At 33.8% G+C, this 20061-nt stretch overlaps 2 protein-coding genes across 3 annotated transcripts in view; one reads left to right on the forward strand and one right to left on the reverse strand.

The window, feature by feature from the left end:
* LOC129004403 (receptor-type tyrosine-protein phosphatase N2) overlaps positions 1-10480 on the forward strand; it is a 103573-nt gene extending 93093 nt beyond the window's left edge. For both annotated transcript variants that reach the window (XM_054432974.1, XM_054432973.1), the window contains exons 20-26: positions 642-746; positions 2849-2965; positions 3700-3897; positions 4169-4335; positions 5315-5368; positions 6341-6589; positions 7004-10480. In XM_054432974.1, coding sequence (XP_054288949.1) covers positions 642-746; positions 2849-2965; positions 3700-3897; positions 4169-4335; positions 5315-5368; positions 6341-6584 — 885 coding nt within the window. In that variant the 3' untranslated portion in view covers positions 6585-6589; positions 7004-10480. The remainder of the gene's footprint in view (positions 1-641; positions 747-2848; positions 2966-3699; positions 3898-4168; positions 4336-5314; positions 5369-6340; positions 6590-7003) is intronic.
* Positions 10481-11267: 787 nt separating this feature from the next.
* LOC129004277 (ADP-ribosylation factor-like protein 6-interacting protein 6) lies at positions 11268-17477 on the reverse strand. The gene is made up of 3 exons (XM_054432793.1): positions 17142-17477; positions 15581-15767; positions 11268-14783 (listed from the first exon to the last, which is right to left on the reverse strand). Exons 1-3 carry the CDS (start codon positions 17287-17289, stop codon positions 14690-14692), a joined length of 429 nt encoding a protein of 142 aa, XP_054288768.1. The 5' UTR covers positions 17290-17477; the 3' UTR covers positions 11268-14689.
* Positions 17478-20061: the final 2584 nt, after the last annotated feature.

The following is a 20061-nucleotide window of genomic DNA, read 5'->3' on the forward strand; positions in this document are numbered from 1 at the left end:
CTACTTAGCAATTGCTCGATTTCGAGCAACAGGGACACTAGTTAATCTTGATTCAATTATGTGGTCACTGGCCAGATGGTATAGCAGCTAGACCACAAATACATCATTCAGTTTTAACGCTCAAATTTTGGCAGGATGATCTTTTGGGATTGGCAATCTCTTTGGACTTTGAATACGGCTCATTAGTAAAGCAAGGGAAAGCGGGTAAAGTAAAAGAATAAACTGTACTTATGAGTTTAAGGGGTGGCACTGGACCACAAAACTGCCTTGATTGTACAGTCTGTTGCACAACTGATTGAGCCACTGACTTCCCAGTTAACAAATAAAATAGTTGAATAAACTGTTGGCACCTTATGGTCCAACTTTTTCCCTTACTGGAATGTGCGCAATTCGGTTCTTCAACCTTCATCAGATCGTCAAATAAGAACTTGGCTGCCCATAATTCAGTCAGAATAAAACTTGGACGATAGGTTAACAACAGGTGATTTAAACTTTTTATTTTACATGTAGCTGGTCTGGAAACACCAAAACAAAAATGAAGTCACTGATTTATTTGCTAAATCAATTACCTCCAGGAAACACATCAACCTGTTTCCTTTCATAATGATCAAACAAGTTCTTTTCATTTCTGTTTATTTTAGTCGTACATGGAAGATCATCTTCGCAACAAGGACAGGCTAGAGACAGAATGGGCGGCTCTGTGTGCCTATGAGGCTGAGCCGTGTGCCACTATCATCGCTCAGAGAGTAAGTTAGAAGACATGTCATTATAGTTCTGGACAACCTATGGTGAACCAAGGATTGGGTCCGTGTCCTAAGCCGGGTATTTTGTTTACCAGTGCGGGGACTGATTTTTTAAAATTCCTACTATACTAGATAATCTGATCTTATCTCATCTTATCTTATCTTATGATAAGATATATAATGTTATCTTACAACTTTATATCTTCAATGTTTTGATAAGCTAATAATCTGAATTCCTTTTTTTAGTTCTTCTATGGAAGTATACCTAGTTATAAATTAGTAAATGTTTTCTAAATATAGGAAACGAATATAAAAGAGATATCTTCCCAATAAATAAGGAACTAATCACTGATGATTTACCTGTCAATATCCACATAACAGTTTACTATTTTATAATACTGGATGTATACAAATTAACACACTGTTGTTGGTATTAGACAGTACGCTTGTTGTGTAAATAATGAAAAAAAAAAAAAAAACAATGTAAAATAACAATAACGTTTGCTCTTGACTAGCTAATAAATTTGACAAGCACAAAATCAAGATTACGGTTAAAGTCGTGTTCTTCAGCATTTCACTAGAAATCTGTAGGAATGAATGTTTTCTCATATTTTAACAGATTTCAGTGCTTTTATCTTGATCCTGCTTTACTGGATTGTTGTACATTAAAGAAAATCTTAATAATATTCCTGCCAACAATTCAGTACATTCATATTTTTACCAGACAGAGCCATTTTATTAGAATTCTTCAATGCAATTATCAGACTACCATTAAATCTACTTTTGAATTAGGTAAGAAAATCTTTAATTTGCTGCCACATAATGTAAAATGCTTAGATGATAAAAAATTCAAAGTGCATTTGAAATCTCTATTGATAGAATAAAGTGTATATGATGTTGACGAATTTATCACTTATTTAAGGTATCAGTTATGTAAATAGAAATTTATTGTAAAATATGACGATGCCATACGTATGTTTGGTATGTTTTACGGCAATAAATGATTTGATTTGATTTGCAAGAGACATATTGTCCTCTTTTCCACAGTATTTGCTCTTTTGTGAAATTTCTTTGTGAGCTTTACTCAGTTTTATTCTTGTCTGGTGACATCCAGGATTCGTCATATACAGGGTGGGGCAATGAAAGCGCCCCAATTTATAAGCAGTACAAACTCAATAATATTCACCCTATGGATATAAATCGCACATCAAAACACAGCTTATCTTTTGCCATTTTAACTTAACAAAGTCATTTTTCCATTTCTTGAGAACGAAATCCTGCAAGTGACGTCCTTGTCCTACTTGACATTAGGCACTTGAAAACTCCATCAAATACTCCTCCAGCATTTCTTCAGGAATCACTTTAGTTTTTGGACAATTCTTAGCTTCGGTTCAAGCAAATCTGTGGGGTGACTTTGAAAAACCTCGAACTTCAAGTAGGTAGCTTATTAGAAACCCCACCCCCTTCCAAAAAAAGGAGCCAAGTTTACCCAGTTCACCATTGTTTTCCAATCTGGAACAGTGCCATGTTGACCAAGGATGGAATGTGGTCCAAACAATCTCTGGGTTTTTGCACAAGAACCACTATTTTAAAAATAGGTTTGCACATCAAAATCTTAGTGTTAATAGCCTCGGGCATAATATTTACTAAAATGGCATAGTTTAATTGATGTTTTAAGCACAGCTGATCATTCGTTGTTGCAACAATTAACATGTGACAGCTAAAACAAATTGTGGCGTTCTCATTGCCCCACCCTGTACTATTAAAAACACACACTATACGCTATAATTCTGGGAATCAAGTCCAACGTTTCATAGAACCAAAAAACATCCCACTGATTCAGGATAGAAAAACTCTATTTTACTCTAGTTGCGGGTGGAACGCCTAACCACGACTGCCGGATCAGTTGGGAAAAAATTTTAACAAATGAATAATACCTCATCTCCTAAATGCACGTCATATTTAAAAACCGTATTTACCCTTTTTCAGTAAAATAGTCTTCTTGGACATCATTATGGACAATTTGTGACATGCTTTTAACTTTTCTGGATTCTTTGAAAACTACAAAGCCAATACAAAACTGATCAATTGTTTGTATTTTTCAGCCTGAGAACGCCAAGAAGAACCGTTACGTCAATGCTTTACCATACGATCATGCGAGGGTTGTGCTCAATGAGTTGTCCAACATTTCTGGGTCCGACTACATAAACGCTTCAACTATTGTAAGTGAAATGTTGTCAAAACAAATTAGAAAATGGTATAATGGTCATTAGTTTAAAGGCCCGTGGTTGGACACAGAAGCTGGCGGAATGCATAGGGTAACACTGACTTTTTATCTACTCAAAAACTACAGGCTACAACAACAAATATATATATTTATAGCTCATTAATGAACTGTGAGTAAATCATAGACCTTGAGTACCGTATAATCTGTTACCAAGCATCGGCAATAATTCCAACCAAGGAGTGTTTAGTGAAAAGTAAGGTGCCTTGAGGACCAATGACAGCTAGGAAGTTGTTGTTGACATTGATGCCTATATTTACACATTTTATACCTCGTGTTACATCTCTCCTTTTCAACTCAAACTTTCCTTAGTTGAAAATGCTGTCAGTGATAGTAAAACAATGCAATTTTCATGTTTAAGTTTTAATAAAAGCTTTTGGGTTTCTTGTGCTAGAGAGGACTCATTCCAATTCAGGTGAGCCTGCCGTAAAAAAAATACTTAAGACCCCCCTTAAGGCCCTTGTGACCTATGTTTTTGAATTTGTGGTGTTTTACATAGTTATGTGTTGTAATTTTGTTGAGTCTCTTCTACTAAAATTCCAAATTGTAGGACAACAATAATATTCCCAATTTGTGACAGACTATTTAACATGAGTGGATGTCAATATGAAATTCAAATTTTTTCCTGACTATCAAAACATATGTTTAAGAAATTTTATTTTTTTGCCCCAGACTGACCACGATCCTCGGAACCCAGCGTACATCGCCACACAAGGCCCGCTACCCCACACTGCAGCAGATCTGTGGCAGATGGTTTGGGAACAAGGCTGTGTCGTCATGGTGATGCTAACTCGACTGATAGAGAATGACAATGTTATGTGTCATCGGTACTGGCCTGAGGAGGGCTCGGAGCTCTACCACATCTATGAGGTACGCTAGAGTTTGGTAGCTTATCAAGTACTTCCATGTTGAAAGGTTAGTAGCTTTTTGATTGTTTGAAACTGGACCCAGCTGCCTCTTATCAAAGACACAGCTGATCTCAATCAGTAAAAGAGCTACACAGATCATCTCACTTAATTCTACACTCACTTTGCATTCATATTCAGCTTAAGACACATTCACAGACCTAAGTGTGTGTTGCTGTCTTCAATTAATGATAGTGATAAAGAATGATAATGATAAATATAATCTAATTCTTCAGGTGCACCTGGTGAGTGAACATTTCTGGTGTGACGACTACCTGGTTCGTAGTTTCTACCTCAAGAATCTGAAGACCACAGAGACGAGGACTGTGACTCAATTCCACTTCTTGTCTTGGCCAGAAGGTGGCGTTCCATCTTCCACCAAGGCTCTACTCGAGTTCCGCAGGTTAGTTTGCAGTTTATTTTTACTTAAAATCATAGTTCTTTTATGAGTGAGTGGACTGAAAAAAATGTTTTACAACTTACAGACATTTAAACAGCAAGAATCATTTGTAGATTTTGCATTTGAACCATTTTACCATTGACTATTTGATAAAGAAGTAGACAACCGATCTAAATAGACCGACTGTCACTAATTTTTACTAATAAAGAATGTAATTGTGTGAGCCAGTCACAGAATGTGGTAGTCTCTACAATTCCATGATCTACCTTATTTATTGCTGCTGACCAAGTTGATGGGTCTCAACAGTTGATACAGCTCTAATAATAAGTTGTTCCATCAGTTTGACTTGGTAAAAAGCATTGTGGCTCACATCAACTACAACGGATTTTATAAAAAACTGGCGACAACTTAAACATAAGAATGAAATGTCTAGTTGTATCAATAGTCAAAGATTATACAGTACAAACTTAAGTACAAAAATTGCAATTTTTAATCATTTTACTCAAAAGTATTGTATTTGATTCAATCAGGTTGCATACATTTAAAATTTAGGTCTTTTGAAATTACTTACAGTTAAAAAATTATGAGGATAGAAGGTTTACCTAAATGGGAAAAAGTTTAATCCGGCACAAAGAATACAAAACTTATAACTATACATAAAACATTAGAATATTCCATGGTCACTGACAGCATATCACTCAACCAAGCAAGGTAGGAGTTCCTTTTGTACCTTCACGCATCAGAACTTATGTACCTTCTCTTTAGCTGAAAATTCTGCTAGTGACAGTGAAATATGCAAATGTTTTGTGTAGTATAAAGTTTTGTATTTCTCGTGCCAGATTGGACTCTTTTCCATTCAGGTTAATCTGCTACCATCAAAAAAATCCTAAAAACCTAGTTCCTTGTGATCTATGTTACATACACTATAACAATTGTCATCAATTAGTGAACTAGTGATTACCAAGATGATGTATTGTTTCAGGAAAGTCAATAAATCGTTCCGAGGCCGTTCTTGCCCAATCGTCGTACACTGCAGGTCAGTTGCTAATTGAGTTTCTCGTTCTAAACAATATAAACCTTTTAAATAACTGTATATTCCATAAAAATTGATACTTGCCCTTCTAGGAGTATGAGCACCTTCAGTAATTTTATACTGGGCAAACTTCAATGTAAAATACAAATAAATCTAGAAGTTTTTTTTTATGACTTTAAGTGTAACTTATTCCATAATCTATATTTTGGAGCACCAATTCATTGAGAACATAAAGCCAAAATATATTACATCCCATCTTCTACATACTATAGAATTCCAACATAACTTGGATAACTTGGTTCTGGTCATACTTTGGTTATGCTGCGTACTTTGTCTTTGTCTATTGTCCAAACTCTGCTCATTGGATATTTTACCATGCCCGTATAAAGTTGTATATTACATTTGATATTGAATTATATGGCACAACTACCTATTAAAAATTTAGACAACAAATTAATTTTACAAAAAATAGCCCATATCCATTATGTTAAACTTAGATACCAACAAATTGGTGAAACAGCATTTTGCTAAATTAAATATTTTTACTGTGTATTCATTTATTCATTTACAAAATATATAAATGAATAAGATATACCTCCAAAATCATAAGCCTTGTATAGTCACAATACTCGCAATTGGATTTAGCGATCCAGAGACATCATTTTAGAGTACATATAATGATATGAAACCCACAGCTACAGGTCTTAGGCTTATCTACTCTGTGCTAAAATATCTTGTGGAAATAAATTATATTAAGTTTTTTTTTATCAATAGTTGAAAGTGTTAATAGTAAAAAATACTATTATACACTTTTAATGAATATTTTAATGATTTTTCCAGACTTAATTTTCTTATTATGGACAACATTCTGTATTTACATTGTAAATCAAGAAAAATATATAAAAAAACACATTTTTAAACAAAGTAAGATCCTCTGAGTGGTCAGCATCTTGAGTGGACAACGTGATTGTTTAGTGACGGAGTAGGCCGCACGGGGACGTATTGCCTGTTGGACATGGTGTTGAACCGAATGGCGAAGGGAGCCAAGGAGATTGACATTGCGGCTACGCTAGAGCACATCAGAGATCAGCGTGCGGGCTGCGTTGCCACCAAGCAGCAGTTCCAACTCGTGCTGCAGGCGGTCGCAGAGGAAGTGCAAGCCATACTGCGTATCTTGCCTCAGCCGCAACCTCCCACTACCCAGCCATCCAGCCAATAAACCATGTAAGACATAGCAGTGATTTTCTTCTTTTGTAACTTAGAACTTGTTAATCAGCATCCTTTGTGTTATTAAATTCACTGAAAGTAAATAAAAATGTCTGGTTACACTCAAAACATAATATTTACACATAAGTTTGCAAATAAAACGGTAAATACGTTTAAAAGATGATAAGTGGTGATTGATTGGATATCCTAATAATAATCAGATCCAATATTGATGAATGACAAGAAACTCTATGGTGCCCCTAACAGCTTATATTCAATATCCAATAGGATATAAGTATAGGGACGTCTCTTTCTTCGTATTGTATTTGTTTTATTTAATCCAAACCACTTGAACCATCTCCAATTAAACATGTGGTTTACACTAGTTATTTTGCCATGTAACCTTGACTGAAGGCTGCTTGATTGATTCAGGAGGTTGGCCGACCTACTGAAGCACTGCTCGTCAAGATGATGGATATCCAGGAGTCAGCTCAACACATATGATTTGGCCTCGAATTAACGATGAACAAAGATCTTCTTTTCTTACTTCAACCTTTAAAAACCTTCCCATAAATTGTTTAAATTCCCTAAGGCCTACGTAATTGTTTCAGTCTTTTCCGAAGGGTCTATTAATTTCTCAATGTTCGCTTCTTGTGAAACAAAATACTAAAATGGAATGAACAAGTAGAGGAAGTCTGTTTCCGATGATAGAGTGCATATTTTTATAAATGTATACAGTTAATATTAAGGAGATTTTAGTTTTTGTAAGATTCAGTTATATATTTTTGCAAAATGACAAGACGTGTGAATATTTATTTTGGTTACAATGTATAAAGCTGTTTAGTAAATTATTTGCCTCCTTAGTAAAAACGTAGTGAGTGACTGAAAAGACTATCTTTTAACGGTTATGTTTCATAGCTTTATTTTGGATTTTAGTTTTTAGAGCTTGTTTCATTGTTGTGCATCATTTCCAAACTTGTAGCTTTAAATGATCGTTTGGTTTGAAACAAAACATAGTTTATGAATAATAAAATGATTATATATTTTATGGTAAAGAATGTTATGAGAGAATTGTTAAGTTTATTCTACTTCTAGAAGATGAAGGACCTTCGCATCTAGATTTATCTGTCTGTTTCTATATACTTGTCGTTTTAGTTTTTAGTAAATATATTTTAACATTTTCCTAATTTACAGATACTTTGGTTCGCTTTGAATTTTAAATTCGGGCTTGGTTATCGCTCAATTGATTTTATTTCAAGGTTTTAGTCAGTTGGTGTTTTAATTAGCTAGTTATACGTTCCATGTTACTTTGTTGTTATATTCTTTTATTTATTGTTACATGTAGTTAATATTTATTGTATTAAAATATATTAAATAAATGTAGATCGTATACTTAGAATAGTGAATATTATATTATATACAAATAGCTTTATATGTCTTGCAGATGATCTTTTTAACTAACAGAAAACAAGTTTAATATTTGTGTTGTTCTACGGATTAAGGAGATTAACCAAAACTGTAAATTAAAAGATTTATATGAAGTTATCTATAAAAGGCGAGGTTAGGTTAAGAAGTGAAAATATTTCTATTAAGGAATGTAAATACTCCATTGACATAATTCTTTTAGTTAACTTTTTAGACAATCATTAACAGCCAAAAAGAACAAGAAAAATACTTTGTAAAATTGTAAAAGTAATGGCTCCATTGTGAGAATAGTCTGCAAACGAGACCAGATAAGTTTTCCCCTTAGTTTTCAAAAGATTAAAATATAATTTGTTCTTTTTTTATTGCCTCTTTTATGAAAAGTTTGGGACTTACAGTTTTAAATTGTAATACAATGTCTACAAATTTGTTGGTTATGAAATTTATTATTATTCAAGTATATTCCCTTTTAATACTTGCTTCAGCAATATCTTAAATATGCAATAAGATCTAAGTTATTGTTGATTGTAATTTGACAACAGGTTTCATCACAACGACTAACATTTTTTCAATATATTTTTGACTCAGAAAAAAATAACTTGGATGTAATTTTGCAAATCAGTTGAAATTTTCTTCTAATCACATTGTTCTTGGTATATTGTGTCTACTTACTCGATTATTTGTATACGGTATTGTTACGTTCATTATTGAATGTTCAAGTTCGCTATTTACTTTCAATTTAATGTTGCTAACTCGTAACATTTTTCGTATTAAGGTCTTGGAGAATTCTAAACAAATTGTTGGCATGGCTAAGATTTTTTTGGTTGGATCAAAATTGTCTAGCTAATTTTTTAAAGTTTTTGAACAGATTCTTGACGTAATTAACCTAACCTGGCCAATCACATTACAAATCAAGTCAATTGAACAGATTGCGTAAGACTTAAAAGAGCTCAGTAGTCAGAAAAAAAAGCACAAATTTATTTCTTGAAGGATATTTTGTCGTTTCATTGGACCAGCCCCCAGGGAAACGACACTAACCCCCCCCCTTACCCTCCCTTACCTGACATAACAATACATCTAGTACACTGTGGTCTCTACAGTGAAATCTGCAACACTCGTAAATATAGCTTAACTTAACCGAATGTTTCTTCCCAAAAATTTGTACTGTAGAGATTAAACGGATTGTGTAACTACCACATCCTACAAAAGGAAATAAGACATTTGAGACTATAACAGAAAATAATTAGAAAATAAATAACTTAAAAGTAGTTTAGTACCAAAATTAACTTTGCATTCAACTAATACCCAAGCTTGGTTCAAATTCAAATCCAAACACAATATTGAGTGATACAATTTTCAAATTGCGGATGCCCATAACAATATATGTCTACTTATCTAACCTGATATAGAAATGCTCAATCTCATAGCAGTTTGAACCTCTGGCTAGCTAAATTTGTGTCTGAACAACCTTCTTGCACTTACCTCAGGTGTGACAACTGCAGAACTCGGAAAGAGTGTTAGACTCAGTCCCAGAGTCCACAGTACCTGACATCCTGTAGCAAGCGTGTCAGTACTACCACTCTCACAACACTTAAGACCACAATATTAAGTTTATATATAGTTAAGCATGTATATGAAATTTCAGTTCTTTATTTGAGGTAAATTCTTTTGGAAGTATCGATATTGAGGGATTAATGTAGATATTTACCATTACACTCACTAATCTTGATGGGACAGGGAGCGAGCTAGTCTAGTTTTTGAGCGCAGGGCTTTGGTCCTCCGGTCCAAATCCCGCCAATCACCAATCCATTTTATCTATGTGATCTAGAGTGCTGCAACCCTCTAGGTCTAGCCTAAAGTAATGTGTAAAAAGCTTCCGGATTAGAGTCTAGCATCCCAGCAAGTGAAGGTGGGACGTGATAACAATCTTGATGGAAAGTGTTTGCAATAATCTCTTATTCACAAACGCATGTTTTAGTTTTGATTTTTGTAATACAGTTTAGTTAATTTAAAAAATCGTTTCAATAACTTCTAGTTGTATGCAGTACAGTTTTAAAAGAGGGAAGACGAAGACGTTAACTCTTGGTTGGCCGTGTCTAACGATGAATCACTAATTCATCACCAACGTTTTAGCATTGATGCAGAGTGCCTTTCTCGTGCTGACTTCAAGCACGCTGCATCAAGGATGAAACGTCGGTGAAGAATAGTGTTTTGACACGGTTGTCGCCAGAAGACCATGATTCTACAGTAGGCCGTGGAGCCTATCCGGGAAGATTATCCGATATTTTATTATACTCTAGATGTTGTGGTAGTGGTAGAACCGATGCGTACTCCCAATCCCACTCCTGTCATGTTTAGGTTAGGTTTCATGGCCAGAAAGTCTATTTTTGTGGTAAATGTAGCATGCACTTTCCCAACACAGTGTTGAATGTCACCATGTAGTGAAGCTACAGACTTATTTATTGAATAAAACAATGTACAACAGCACACTTGTACTTTTATTCTCCCTTGTATCCTCTTCAATTGAGTCTCGATTATAATGGTTTGGAATTTTATAGAAGAAAAATTATAGAATGGGACATCAAAAGACAAAACAAATCTTCAAGAGTAGGTGCTAAAAGAAATAAAAATGGGTGTAGCAAAGAATAGTATTTTTGTATATGGCAACTTTTATTACAGGTATAGATAAATCTTTATAGAAAACTACAAAACACTTCCTAAAATATAGCTGCAAGACGTATTGATTGCTTAAGTAAACCAACTGAATCAGACACATAGCACAATGAATTATGTATACAAAGTAAAATATGACACTAGAGTTTATTTGAAAACAACCACAAAAAGTTTTCCACAAATGCATACATTAGGACCTCGATATCTCGAAGCTGAGGGGGTAGTGGTAAAAAGTCAAGTTATCAAGTTTTTGGGGTTAGCAAGGTTCGAGTTATCAAAGTATAATTTAATATAAAAAAAATTGAGATACTGAGGTGGTGAATTTTGACTAAAATGTGACGACCCCCATGATTCGACTTTTACACCCTATGCTATTTCTACGTACTGATGAGTAACGGTAGAAGCAAGATTAAAACTGTATTGTGAATACACAGTACAGTATTCAGGAGTCAAGCCATTTGCACAATACGAATAAAGTTTACAGAAAAAATAAATCATAAAAACTACAATATAAATACAAAGAATAAGTCACTTATTTGTTTTAAATATTGTATATAATGCTTAATATGCTTTATTTGTATATAAACACATAACTTAATTTATTTTATTCAATCGCATTGACAATTTATGTTAAACTTGAGATCTATTTTATTTGCTGACTTGCGTCTGTAAACACGGCGTAACAATTCACCTTCAGCCTCATACTCTTCCCGGTTTTCCAAAATCGTAAGTAAGATGTCAGGCATAATTCCACATTCCCAAACAATTAAGACTTTTTTTCTTTAACATGTTATATAATGCCTATCACTCTTATTTTTTGTTGTGTGTCGTAATAAAATAATCACAAAATAATATCAATAACTAACAGGCTAACACAACAGAGCTATCCAAATAAACAAAGAAGATGAATTTTCACGTCTCAACAAGAATCAAAGACAGCTGACTTGCACAGTATGACATAAAACTTTGATTAATTGAGGTACGTCGTGAAACTTCGACTTAAGAAGGTAGAATTTGAGAGAAACATCGGACAATAGAATGGAGGTTAAGTATTACAGATCACAATACATCAAAATTATACTTATCAAGGTTTTAAATATTTAAAACCTTTGACTTAATGGTATTTTTTACATTGTGATTTACTGGTGTTTCAAGGGGATTATGAAATAATTGAGATGTATAGGCATTTGAGATATCTAGGTTCGAGTTATTGAGGTCCTAATGTATTCACAAATAATTAAAAAAGTATCCATTCTTGCCTCTATAAATAAATATTCTACGAAAATAAACTACTTATATTGCAATGGCTACTTAAATATTATGTTACGATTACAAAGATGTAAAGAGACTTTGTGAATCTAAGGTGGGTAATTACAGTCAGAAATAAACTATTAGAAATAAAAGTAAACTATAAATAATACAACAACAAAAATAACAAAATAAGATCACATAAATGTAAAACTTTCAATATAGGACTCTAGTGATTTTCCCATAGTTTTATCACATTTGTAAATTTAAAGTAGACAAATATATCAGCCCTACAAATAATATTCCACTCCAATCTGCTGTTATTTCCCGGGGTTAATTTTTGCAATTATTATAACAGTCCATAATATAGTTTGGTACTGTATAATTTTTATTAAAAAATAATAGAGTGATATATTTTATTAATAAATTTAATATTTAGCAATGTAGGAATTTTTTTGGAAAAGGAATAGAGGTGGGCTAGCTTACCTGAGTAAATTAGAGTAGTTTTAAGGGCTAATAGAAAGAAAATGAAGCCCTATGTTAACCCACATTTATACCAGTGTTTGGAACAAAACTTTTGGAACATTTTGTTGGTAAAACTTGTTTCTAAAACAAAAGTTTACAACAGATAGTGTACTTTTCTTAGATTTTGTTGGGAACTATTTTATCACCATTCCCGAGAACACGAGGTCAGTCCCTCTCGAGATAGTAATGTTGTAGTGGGTAGGCGCAGGAGGTAGCAGGGAAGTGTTATGAACAGCGTAGAAGTACAGAAACATTCGTTCTTATGTTTGGAACACCCTTTGATCTTTATCGACTTCTGGTAGAAAACATTTCTGTTGTAAACACTAAAAAACTGTTTCCAACATCATAATGTGTCTTGGTTTTTTAGGAACATTAGGTACCGTAGTTGTAAACACATGTTCCTAACTCCGGTATAAATGCGCCTTTGGGATAAAAAACATCAGTTTTATGTTTTGTGTTCTTTTATTGAGTTATCTATTAGCTACTGGACTAGCCATTTTCCCAGACGCTAGCCAAACTCTATGCCTTTAAAAATTCCTAAATAGCCGATTGGTTTTAATGAAAAATATAATAGCAATTTAGTAACTTAAAGCAGGCACACTTCTGAGCACACTGTTTCAATGCACAACTTTTTCATGTTAACGTTCCTAACCTATAATTAGACAACTTCTTCCTAAACTAATAATTGTTCAAAATATAATATTAGTCTACATGTTACATATACACCTCATAGTATGATACATTCTATAAGGCAATAAAGTAGTGAAATGCTTTAAAAAAATTATTTTGTTCATTTTAAATATTAATGGAAATAAATATGTAGGCTAGTATCATAATGTTACCAAAGCGTTAGACTCTGTGACACTAAATATTACAAAACTTTAATAGTCTATAAAAAAGTATATTGATAAAAAGAATGAGGTAGAAATTTTAAGTGTATTCATATAAGTAAAGGAATGCAGAACAGTCTAACTTCTATTAAACAATTTATCTTAATGTAAACAGTAGCGTAGCTTTTATTGATTCTCAATCATTGTTAAGTTGTGAATCAAAATGTTTCTATCAGAGTCAAGTCTCTGTAAAACAGTCTATATGAATCAGAATTGTAGATTGTGGGTTTTTAAAATCGGCAAATCAAAAAGAACAATTACATCAGAGTAAAATTTCAGATCTTATGAAAAAATTGGTATATTGATCTAACTCATAAAAACTCAACCGATACGTCTAAGTTGAGTACGTACAAAAGGTAAAGAGAAAATAAATCAAGGATAGAAAATATATTTTAAAGCTTATCTGCAAAGTATACGGTAAAAGATCAAGTGTTGTTTATTCAGAATAACTTTATGTGGGAAAATCTATAACGTTAGAAAGATAAGCTGTTCGGTTTAAACTGTAAAAAATGTTTAATATTCATTTTGCAAGTAAGAAAAGAAACACATTCAGGATAGTACATTCACTCAGTTTTTGTTTTAAGAGCACACTTGGTAGGCCTATGCACCACAATGGAAAACTCAGTACTGATATGAAGTCGTTAATTGTTCTTTTTTACGATATAAATACACTGACAAAAAGGTAACTCTTTATAGCTAAGGAACTTTCTTTATAAAAATACTGTTTAAACTTGATCTTGAAAATATTTTACCTCTAACAATTTGATTACTTAAGGCTCGAAAGGTACACAGAGCTTGAGAAGCAACACCTTTGAATTTACAAACACAGATCATTTCAACAGATTGCACTCCGACTTAACATTGCACAACGTTATTAGGCTATTGATAATGTGAAAATGTTATCACAAAATCTTTCATATTAATTATACTCATAAGAGAATAGTAATTTTAAACCGAATAAATTTATGGCCATGCCACAGCTACATCAAACAAGAGTTATTACAATTACCATTTTTGTTTATGATAAACAAAAAACATTGCTAGACACATATTTGTGCCAAAACTAAACACATTTAAAGAGGTTTTGCTAAACAGACATTTAGCTAACAAAGCCTTTGCAGTAAACAATTACAGTTTTGTGAACCAGTATATATGTTAGCCATAGACCTATATTAATATGCAAATAGAGAATCTTATTCTTAACCAAAATATAGTTTTCCTCATCCCATCATAATAAATAATTGATAACTTTTGCCCGTTTTCACTTCAACATTTTTACAAAAAGTTGTGAAGGCTTCTGACAAGATTGCTATTGCATAATTATTACAATATTGAAATTTGTATTCAACAAAAATATGGCTTAAGCAAACTCAAAATACCTTATTGTCGACACTACTGGTCCAATGGCGATGGCAAATATGAAATTTAGGTGAAAATTGGCTCCTGACACCATTCTGAAAAAAAAATTAAAATAAACTAACCTATAAAGATATTATTATTATTAGATATCCATTTTCGGTTAGCAAGTATATTTTTTTTGTTTGATGTTCAATCCTGGTGATGATGAGTTAATGTTGTTCAAAGGTTTATTGCGGAAATAAATGAAAATGAATAGTAGGTTATAACAAAATAGTGGTAAGCGTAAGTTAATGCTGCATGAAAAAGGTCACTTACTGTCAAGAAGAGTAGTAGCGGCCAGTGCCGCGGCCAGACATCGTATGATGGTAAAGTACAAAGGTCCAAGGAAATTCCTTTCTTATCGGCCAGACATGTTAATACTGTTAATACTGTTCGATGAAATGGCGACCATACATAGTAGGTATTTTAAGCCAAGTATGAATGGAGATGAGTTTAGGATGAGTGGCGCGATCTTGTAGTCTTGTTAGTGACTAAGGTCGACATTCCTTAGACACAGCTGTTAATTAATAGCCCATACAGCTAATGGCAACTAAGGGACCTACAGTTTATAGTGGAATCCGAACCACATTTTTTCCTTGGTATATACGAATTGGTCAAATTATCAGGATAGTACTGCAGATAGTCATGGACGTTAATCCACACCAGGGAGTATCACATCCACAGTGCATGCCTATAAATATCCACAATTCGTGACCTCCTAGTAGCTGGATTACAGGACGACGCCACCCGTCCCAGTCATGGACTGAAAGATAAATAATTAAATAGTGAAAAAGGCTACCAAAGCTCAAAAGGCTATCAAAATGAAAGAATGATTGCATTCTGTGTGACTTACCTGTATTTAGACGGGGATAAAGGCGTAGGAGGGTTTATCCCGGGAACAGCACTGTCAAAGTACATGAGATGCCATGTGACAAAGCTGACCAAGGTACTGACCACGAGATGACTGCTCAGCCAACCAACGAGCAAGAGATGAAGATCGTAAACCTCAGATACAGTTGGAAACTCAAACTCTTCAGGCCCTGTAATGAGATAGGCAACCGTAAGAAGTAGGTAGGTATAATCTAAACATTTAAAAGGTAAAAATAAAAAAATCAACCTAACTGTTTAAGCCTTATCGAGAGTCCTTTAATACATTAGCAGTCGCCACGGTCCCATTAGTAACTTACAGATTCCCTTGTAGGCCTACTGATTCACAGTATCACAGTTTTATAGGCTACGTTTGAGGTACCATGGCCGCTTTAGTAAATGAGTCTGGGCCCAGGGACGCAAGAGATTTAGGTTTGTTGGGGGCGCAAGGATGAGAAAAATTCCCCCACGAGGATGAGGGGAGGGGGCACAGTTATCTCTCTGGCGACACATCATGCAAGGCACGGCCCTACTGGGAACATAAATTAGGCCTAGCAAAGGCCACAAGAAAGGGAGGATCTAATCTTGGGTTGGTTTCGGGACCTAAGAGTTGAACTTTCTACTTAACACGTTGACTGTGCGCGCCGACTTTACAGGCGCTCCCCAGTGGCGGGTGAAGCCCCGGCGCGCAACCGAATCAGTGAACGCAATTGGCATTCAGTCTGACGAATCACAAAAGAGCAGTGGTGACTGTGCTGCGTTACCCCGAGAGTGGATGTAGTTCACTGAAACACCCAAAGGTAGCAGCACTGCACGGATCCGTATCCAGTGTCTTTGTAAAGTGGGTTGAAGAGAAAAAATCCCCGAAACCGGGACAAAAGCATTGCCAGACAGGATTTTACGGGAAATTTTAGTACCAACCTACACCGAAGTAAAGCTCGCATTCTAAGCTGGCAGGCTAGCAACGATTATAACGTCTCCGTCTGAGGCTAAGCTCACACTGACTCAATATATTTCTGTTGGTCTGGTGCCGACTTTTGTCGGCGCGCGCCACCTGGGATCGCTGGCGACGCCGACTAAAGTCGGCACGCGCAGTCAACGTGTTAACTGATTGTTTCTAAAGACTATGCCTAAGCTTACTTGGCTGTCTGACAGACTTGATAATCAACCCTTCATAAAATGTCACAAAACTGAATGCTCTAAGCTGGTGGACAGACAGTTTCTTTCTGTAAGGGGCCTTTGCAAAGTTATTTCAAGTTAGACTATTTTGTTTAGTTAGGTATATAGTTATATTTTGACGGGCTACACTTTAGTTTACGTCCTACCATTTGAGTTAAAAATATCAATATATAACTTAGATTACTCAATATACGGTTAGTTAGGTTAACCTAACTATCCAAACTTAATACAGAAGAACCTCGATAATTTAGGTTAAATTAATAGTTAATAATTAAGAAACACATTACTAAAATTCATTTCATAGATTTATGCGGGTTCTTATGTTTTAAGTATAAGTTAGGGTAACTTAAGTGATATATGAAACTTACAAAAATGAGCAATAAATTTAAAGACAACGAAGGCAGCAACGATAAGAACAGTGGTTAATTCTATGAAGATTATCTTCTTTGACTCATGCTGATGATTCTGAGAGAAGACTTTTGAAAACGAGTTATCATTTCTTTTTGCAAAAGACATGATTAGGGTTTTAAGTCGCAGATCAAATCACTATTTTCAAACCCAACTATATCATCATCACCCTCCATCGACTAACAGTTCAGTCATAATTAAGACTTTTAACCAAATAACAACTTCGGACACGAATAAACAAAAACAATACTACATGATAAGATTCAAACAACAAACAAACTTTACAAACTACTCAAGGATCCATTTTTGATATTCTTGTGTTGTTTTGACGTTTTGTGTGAAGTGATGTCACTTAACCAAACAAACTTATTTTACAGTGTTGCCACCCATTGCAATAACGCAAAACGAATTTCCCACTTGTATTCAAGTATACACTATAGCAAGAGAGTTGTTTGATTGAAAATTTAAGTTGATTGAAAATAAATAAAAAGTACTTAAATAAAAAGTACTATAAGTATAGATAAAGTAATATAATTACTTATTTAATTAATACTTAATTAATTATATTGCTTCCTCCTCATCCTTCGCTGGAGGCACTCTAACCACCTCTAACCCTCTAACCAACCACGGAATGAGCCTCAATCAAGCACAAACAAGTCCTAAACTCTCTGTATCCTGTGATTTTGATAGTTTTTATCGCGGTAAGGTATGATTGCGTATTGTCATAGATAAAACATACGTATATTGTTTCACTTGTATTCAATAAATAATAAAAATTAATATCATAGACTAACCAACACAAGTAGACTTCTCATCCAATTGTAAATTTTGAAGCTCGTTTTTCGCATCTAGTTCATGTCCGGTGACACTAACCTCTAGTGCCGACGAAATTTTGTTTCTATTATTTTAGGGCTAATTTAATGATTTGTGCTTCTTGGTTTGGTTATATAACTAGAGGACAAGTTATTGTCTATGATAAGATGGCTTTATTTGGCTAAACTAGTTTTTAAATTACTCAAAAAATGAAATGAAATTTCATTTTGCCAAATTTGTCCATTGTATCTTGTTAAATTCGTCCAATTTCTCAAATTTGATTTAATTACTTATTTTGTCAAAATTTGCTAAATTCGTTCATTTTGTCAAATTACTCAAATTTGTCCAATTTGTTTAATTTTATCTAAATCATCCATTTTGCAAAATGTTTTTAAACTAGTCTATTTAGTCAAATTTTTGCATTTTATGGTAAGGCCTTTGCTTTGCCCCAGTCTAGAAAAATGATATTGAAATGAGCTGTTCATTTTTGTTTTGTAATTTGAAGTGTTCAAACTATCGCGTGTGATTCTCATTTATTTGTCATTTTAGCGAATTTCCCATATAGGGAATAAGCTATTACCGTAGGTCTCATGGTAAGACCTAGACCCGGGACCGATTTACTTTTTCGTTTTGAGGTCCCCAGAGGCCAAAAACACCATCCGTTCAAATTCATATATATTTATATATGTGTCCGTTAGCGCGATAACTCGAGCAAAATTGATCCGATTTTGATGAAATTTGGTACAAACGTGTAAACCTACATTTATTCGAACGAGTTCGCGAACCAGCATAATCGGACCATGGGATCAGGGGTTTATGGGGGGTTTTATGGGGTAAAAATGGGTTTTTCTCATTTTTGACCCTAAAAACTTTAAATTTCTAAATTTCTCTCTAGACCATTTTGAAGAGCTTAAAAAAACAAATAATTTAGTATATTGAAGTTTTTTTTAATGTTCATTGACTACGGAGAAAATTAAAGAAATTGTAAATTTAAAATTCCCATGTTATTCTTATGGAGAATAAATAAACTGTTCTAGTTTGCTTGTTTATGGATATATTTCAATCAAATTTGGCAATTTGGCTTATTTCATACTAAGCTATCAATATTTCAATTGAAAAAAACACACCTCAAAATCTTTCCCGTAGCAGCAAACGTAACTACTCACTAAAATTTAATGTTATTTAAATAGGAAATAAATCTGAAAATTTATAGGGAATATTTTAGTAGAAATCAAGCCGGGTGAATGGAAATTCGCTTAGTATGCAGGTTTGCTGTGACGGGGGTATTTGTCATTGATTTAGCAAACATCTTCTTCGTCTACTGCAGCAAAACAGGCGTTTCTAATGCATGCGTTGCGGGTCTAAAGTATTATTTTTAATTCCATAGGGAGTAAAAATCATTTTTAGTCTCTAGGAAGAAAAAGTCAGCTGTTGTAAACAGTTGTAAATTGTGATGAAATATACTGAACAGTCATGGTGGAAGGAAAAATCACCACCATGCTGAACAGTTATAATGAATTCAAGGATACATGTTGAATTCGTATTTTTTGTCAAATTAATCTATTTTGTCAAATTCTGAAATTCGTCCAATTTATTTAATTTTTTTTTACTTCGTCCATTTTGTCTAACGCGTTCATTTTCTGAAATTTTGTTAGATTGATTCGTTCAATTTTGTACAGTTTTATCAAATTTCTTAATTTTTGTCAAATATTGTCAAATTCGTCCATATTTCAAATTTTGTAAAATTTTGTCATATGGTTCTATAAAAAAACTAACTCTTGGCTTATGACCCTAATTTACTTTACGATTGCCTACTTAAAAAACATTTCTTGTTTAATGTTTTAATTAAGAGGAAACGTTGAACAGAGCATGTAAGTGACAAAATTAACCACCCGGTATCGTATGTACGATAGGTGGTTTACTTTCAATTCATCAGCTGAAAAATCAGGAAAATGTTAGTGCAGTTCAATATCAACCTTATTTTTTCTAAAATACGTGAATATTCATGTAGAAATTGGCTTAGCATATTACAGTTTGTATAAACGGTTCCTTCAACAAAACTTTGAT

The sequence above is a fragment of the Macrosteles quadrilineatus genome, unplaced genomic scaffold (genome assembly GCF_028750875.1).
Source record: "Macrosteles quadrilineatus isolate MER2022 unplaced genomic scaffold, UCM_ALF_1.0 Scaffold_9__3_contigs__length_116548681, whole genome shotgun sequence".
Lineage (NCBI taxonomy): Eukaryota > Metazoa > Arthropoda > Insecta > Hemiptera > Cicadellidae > Macrosteles > Macrosteles quadrilineatus.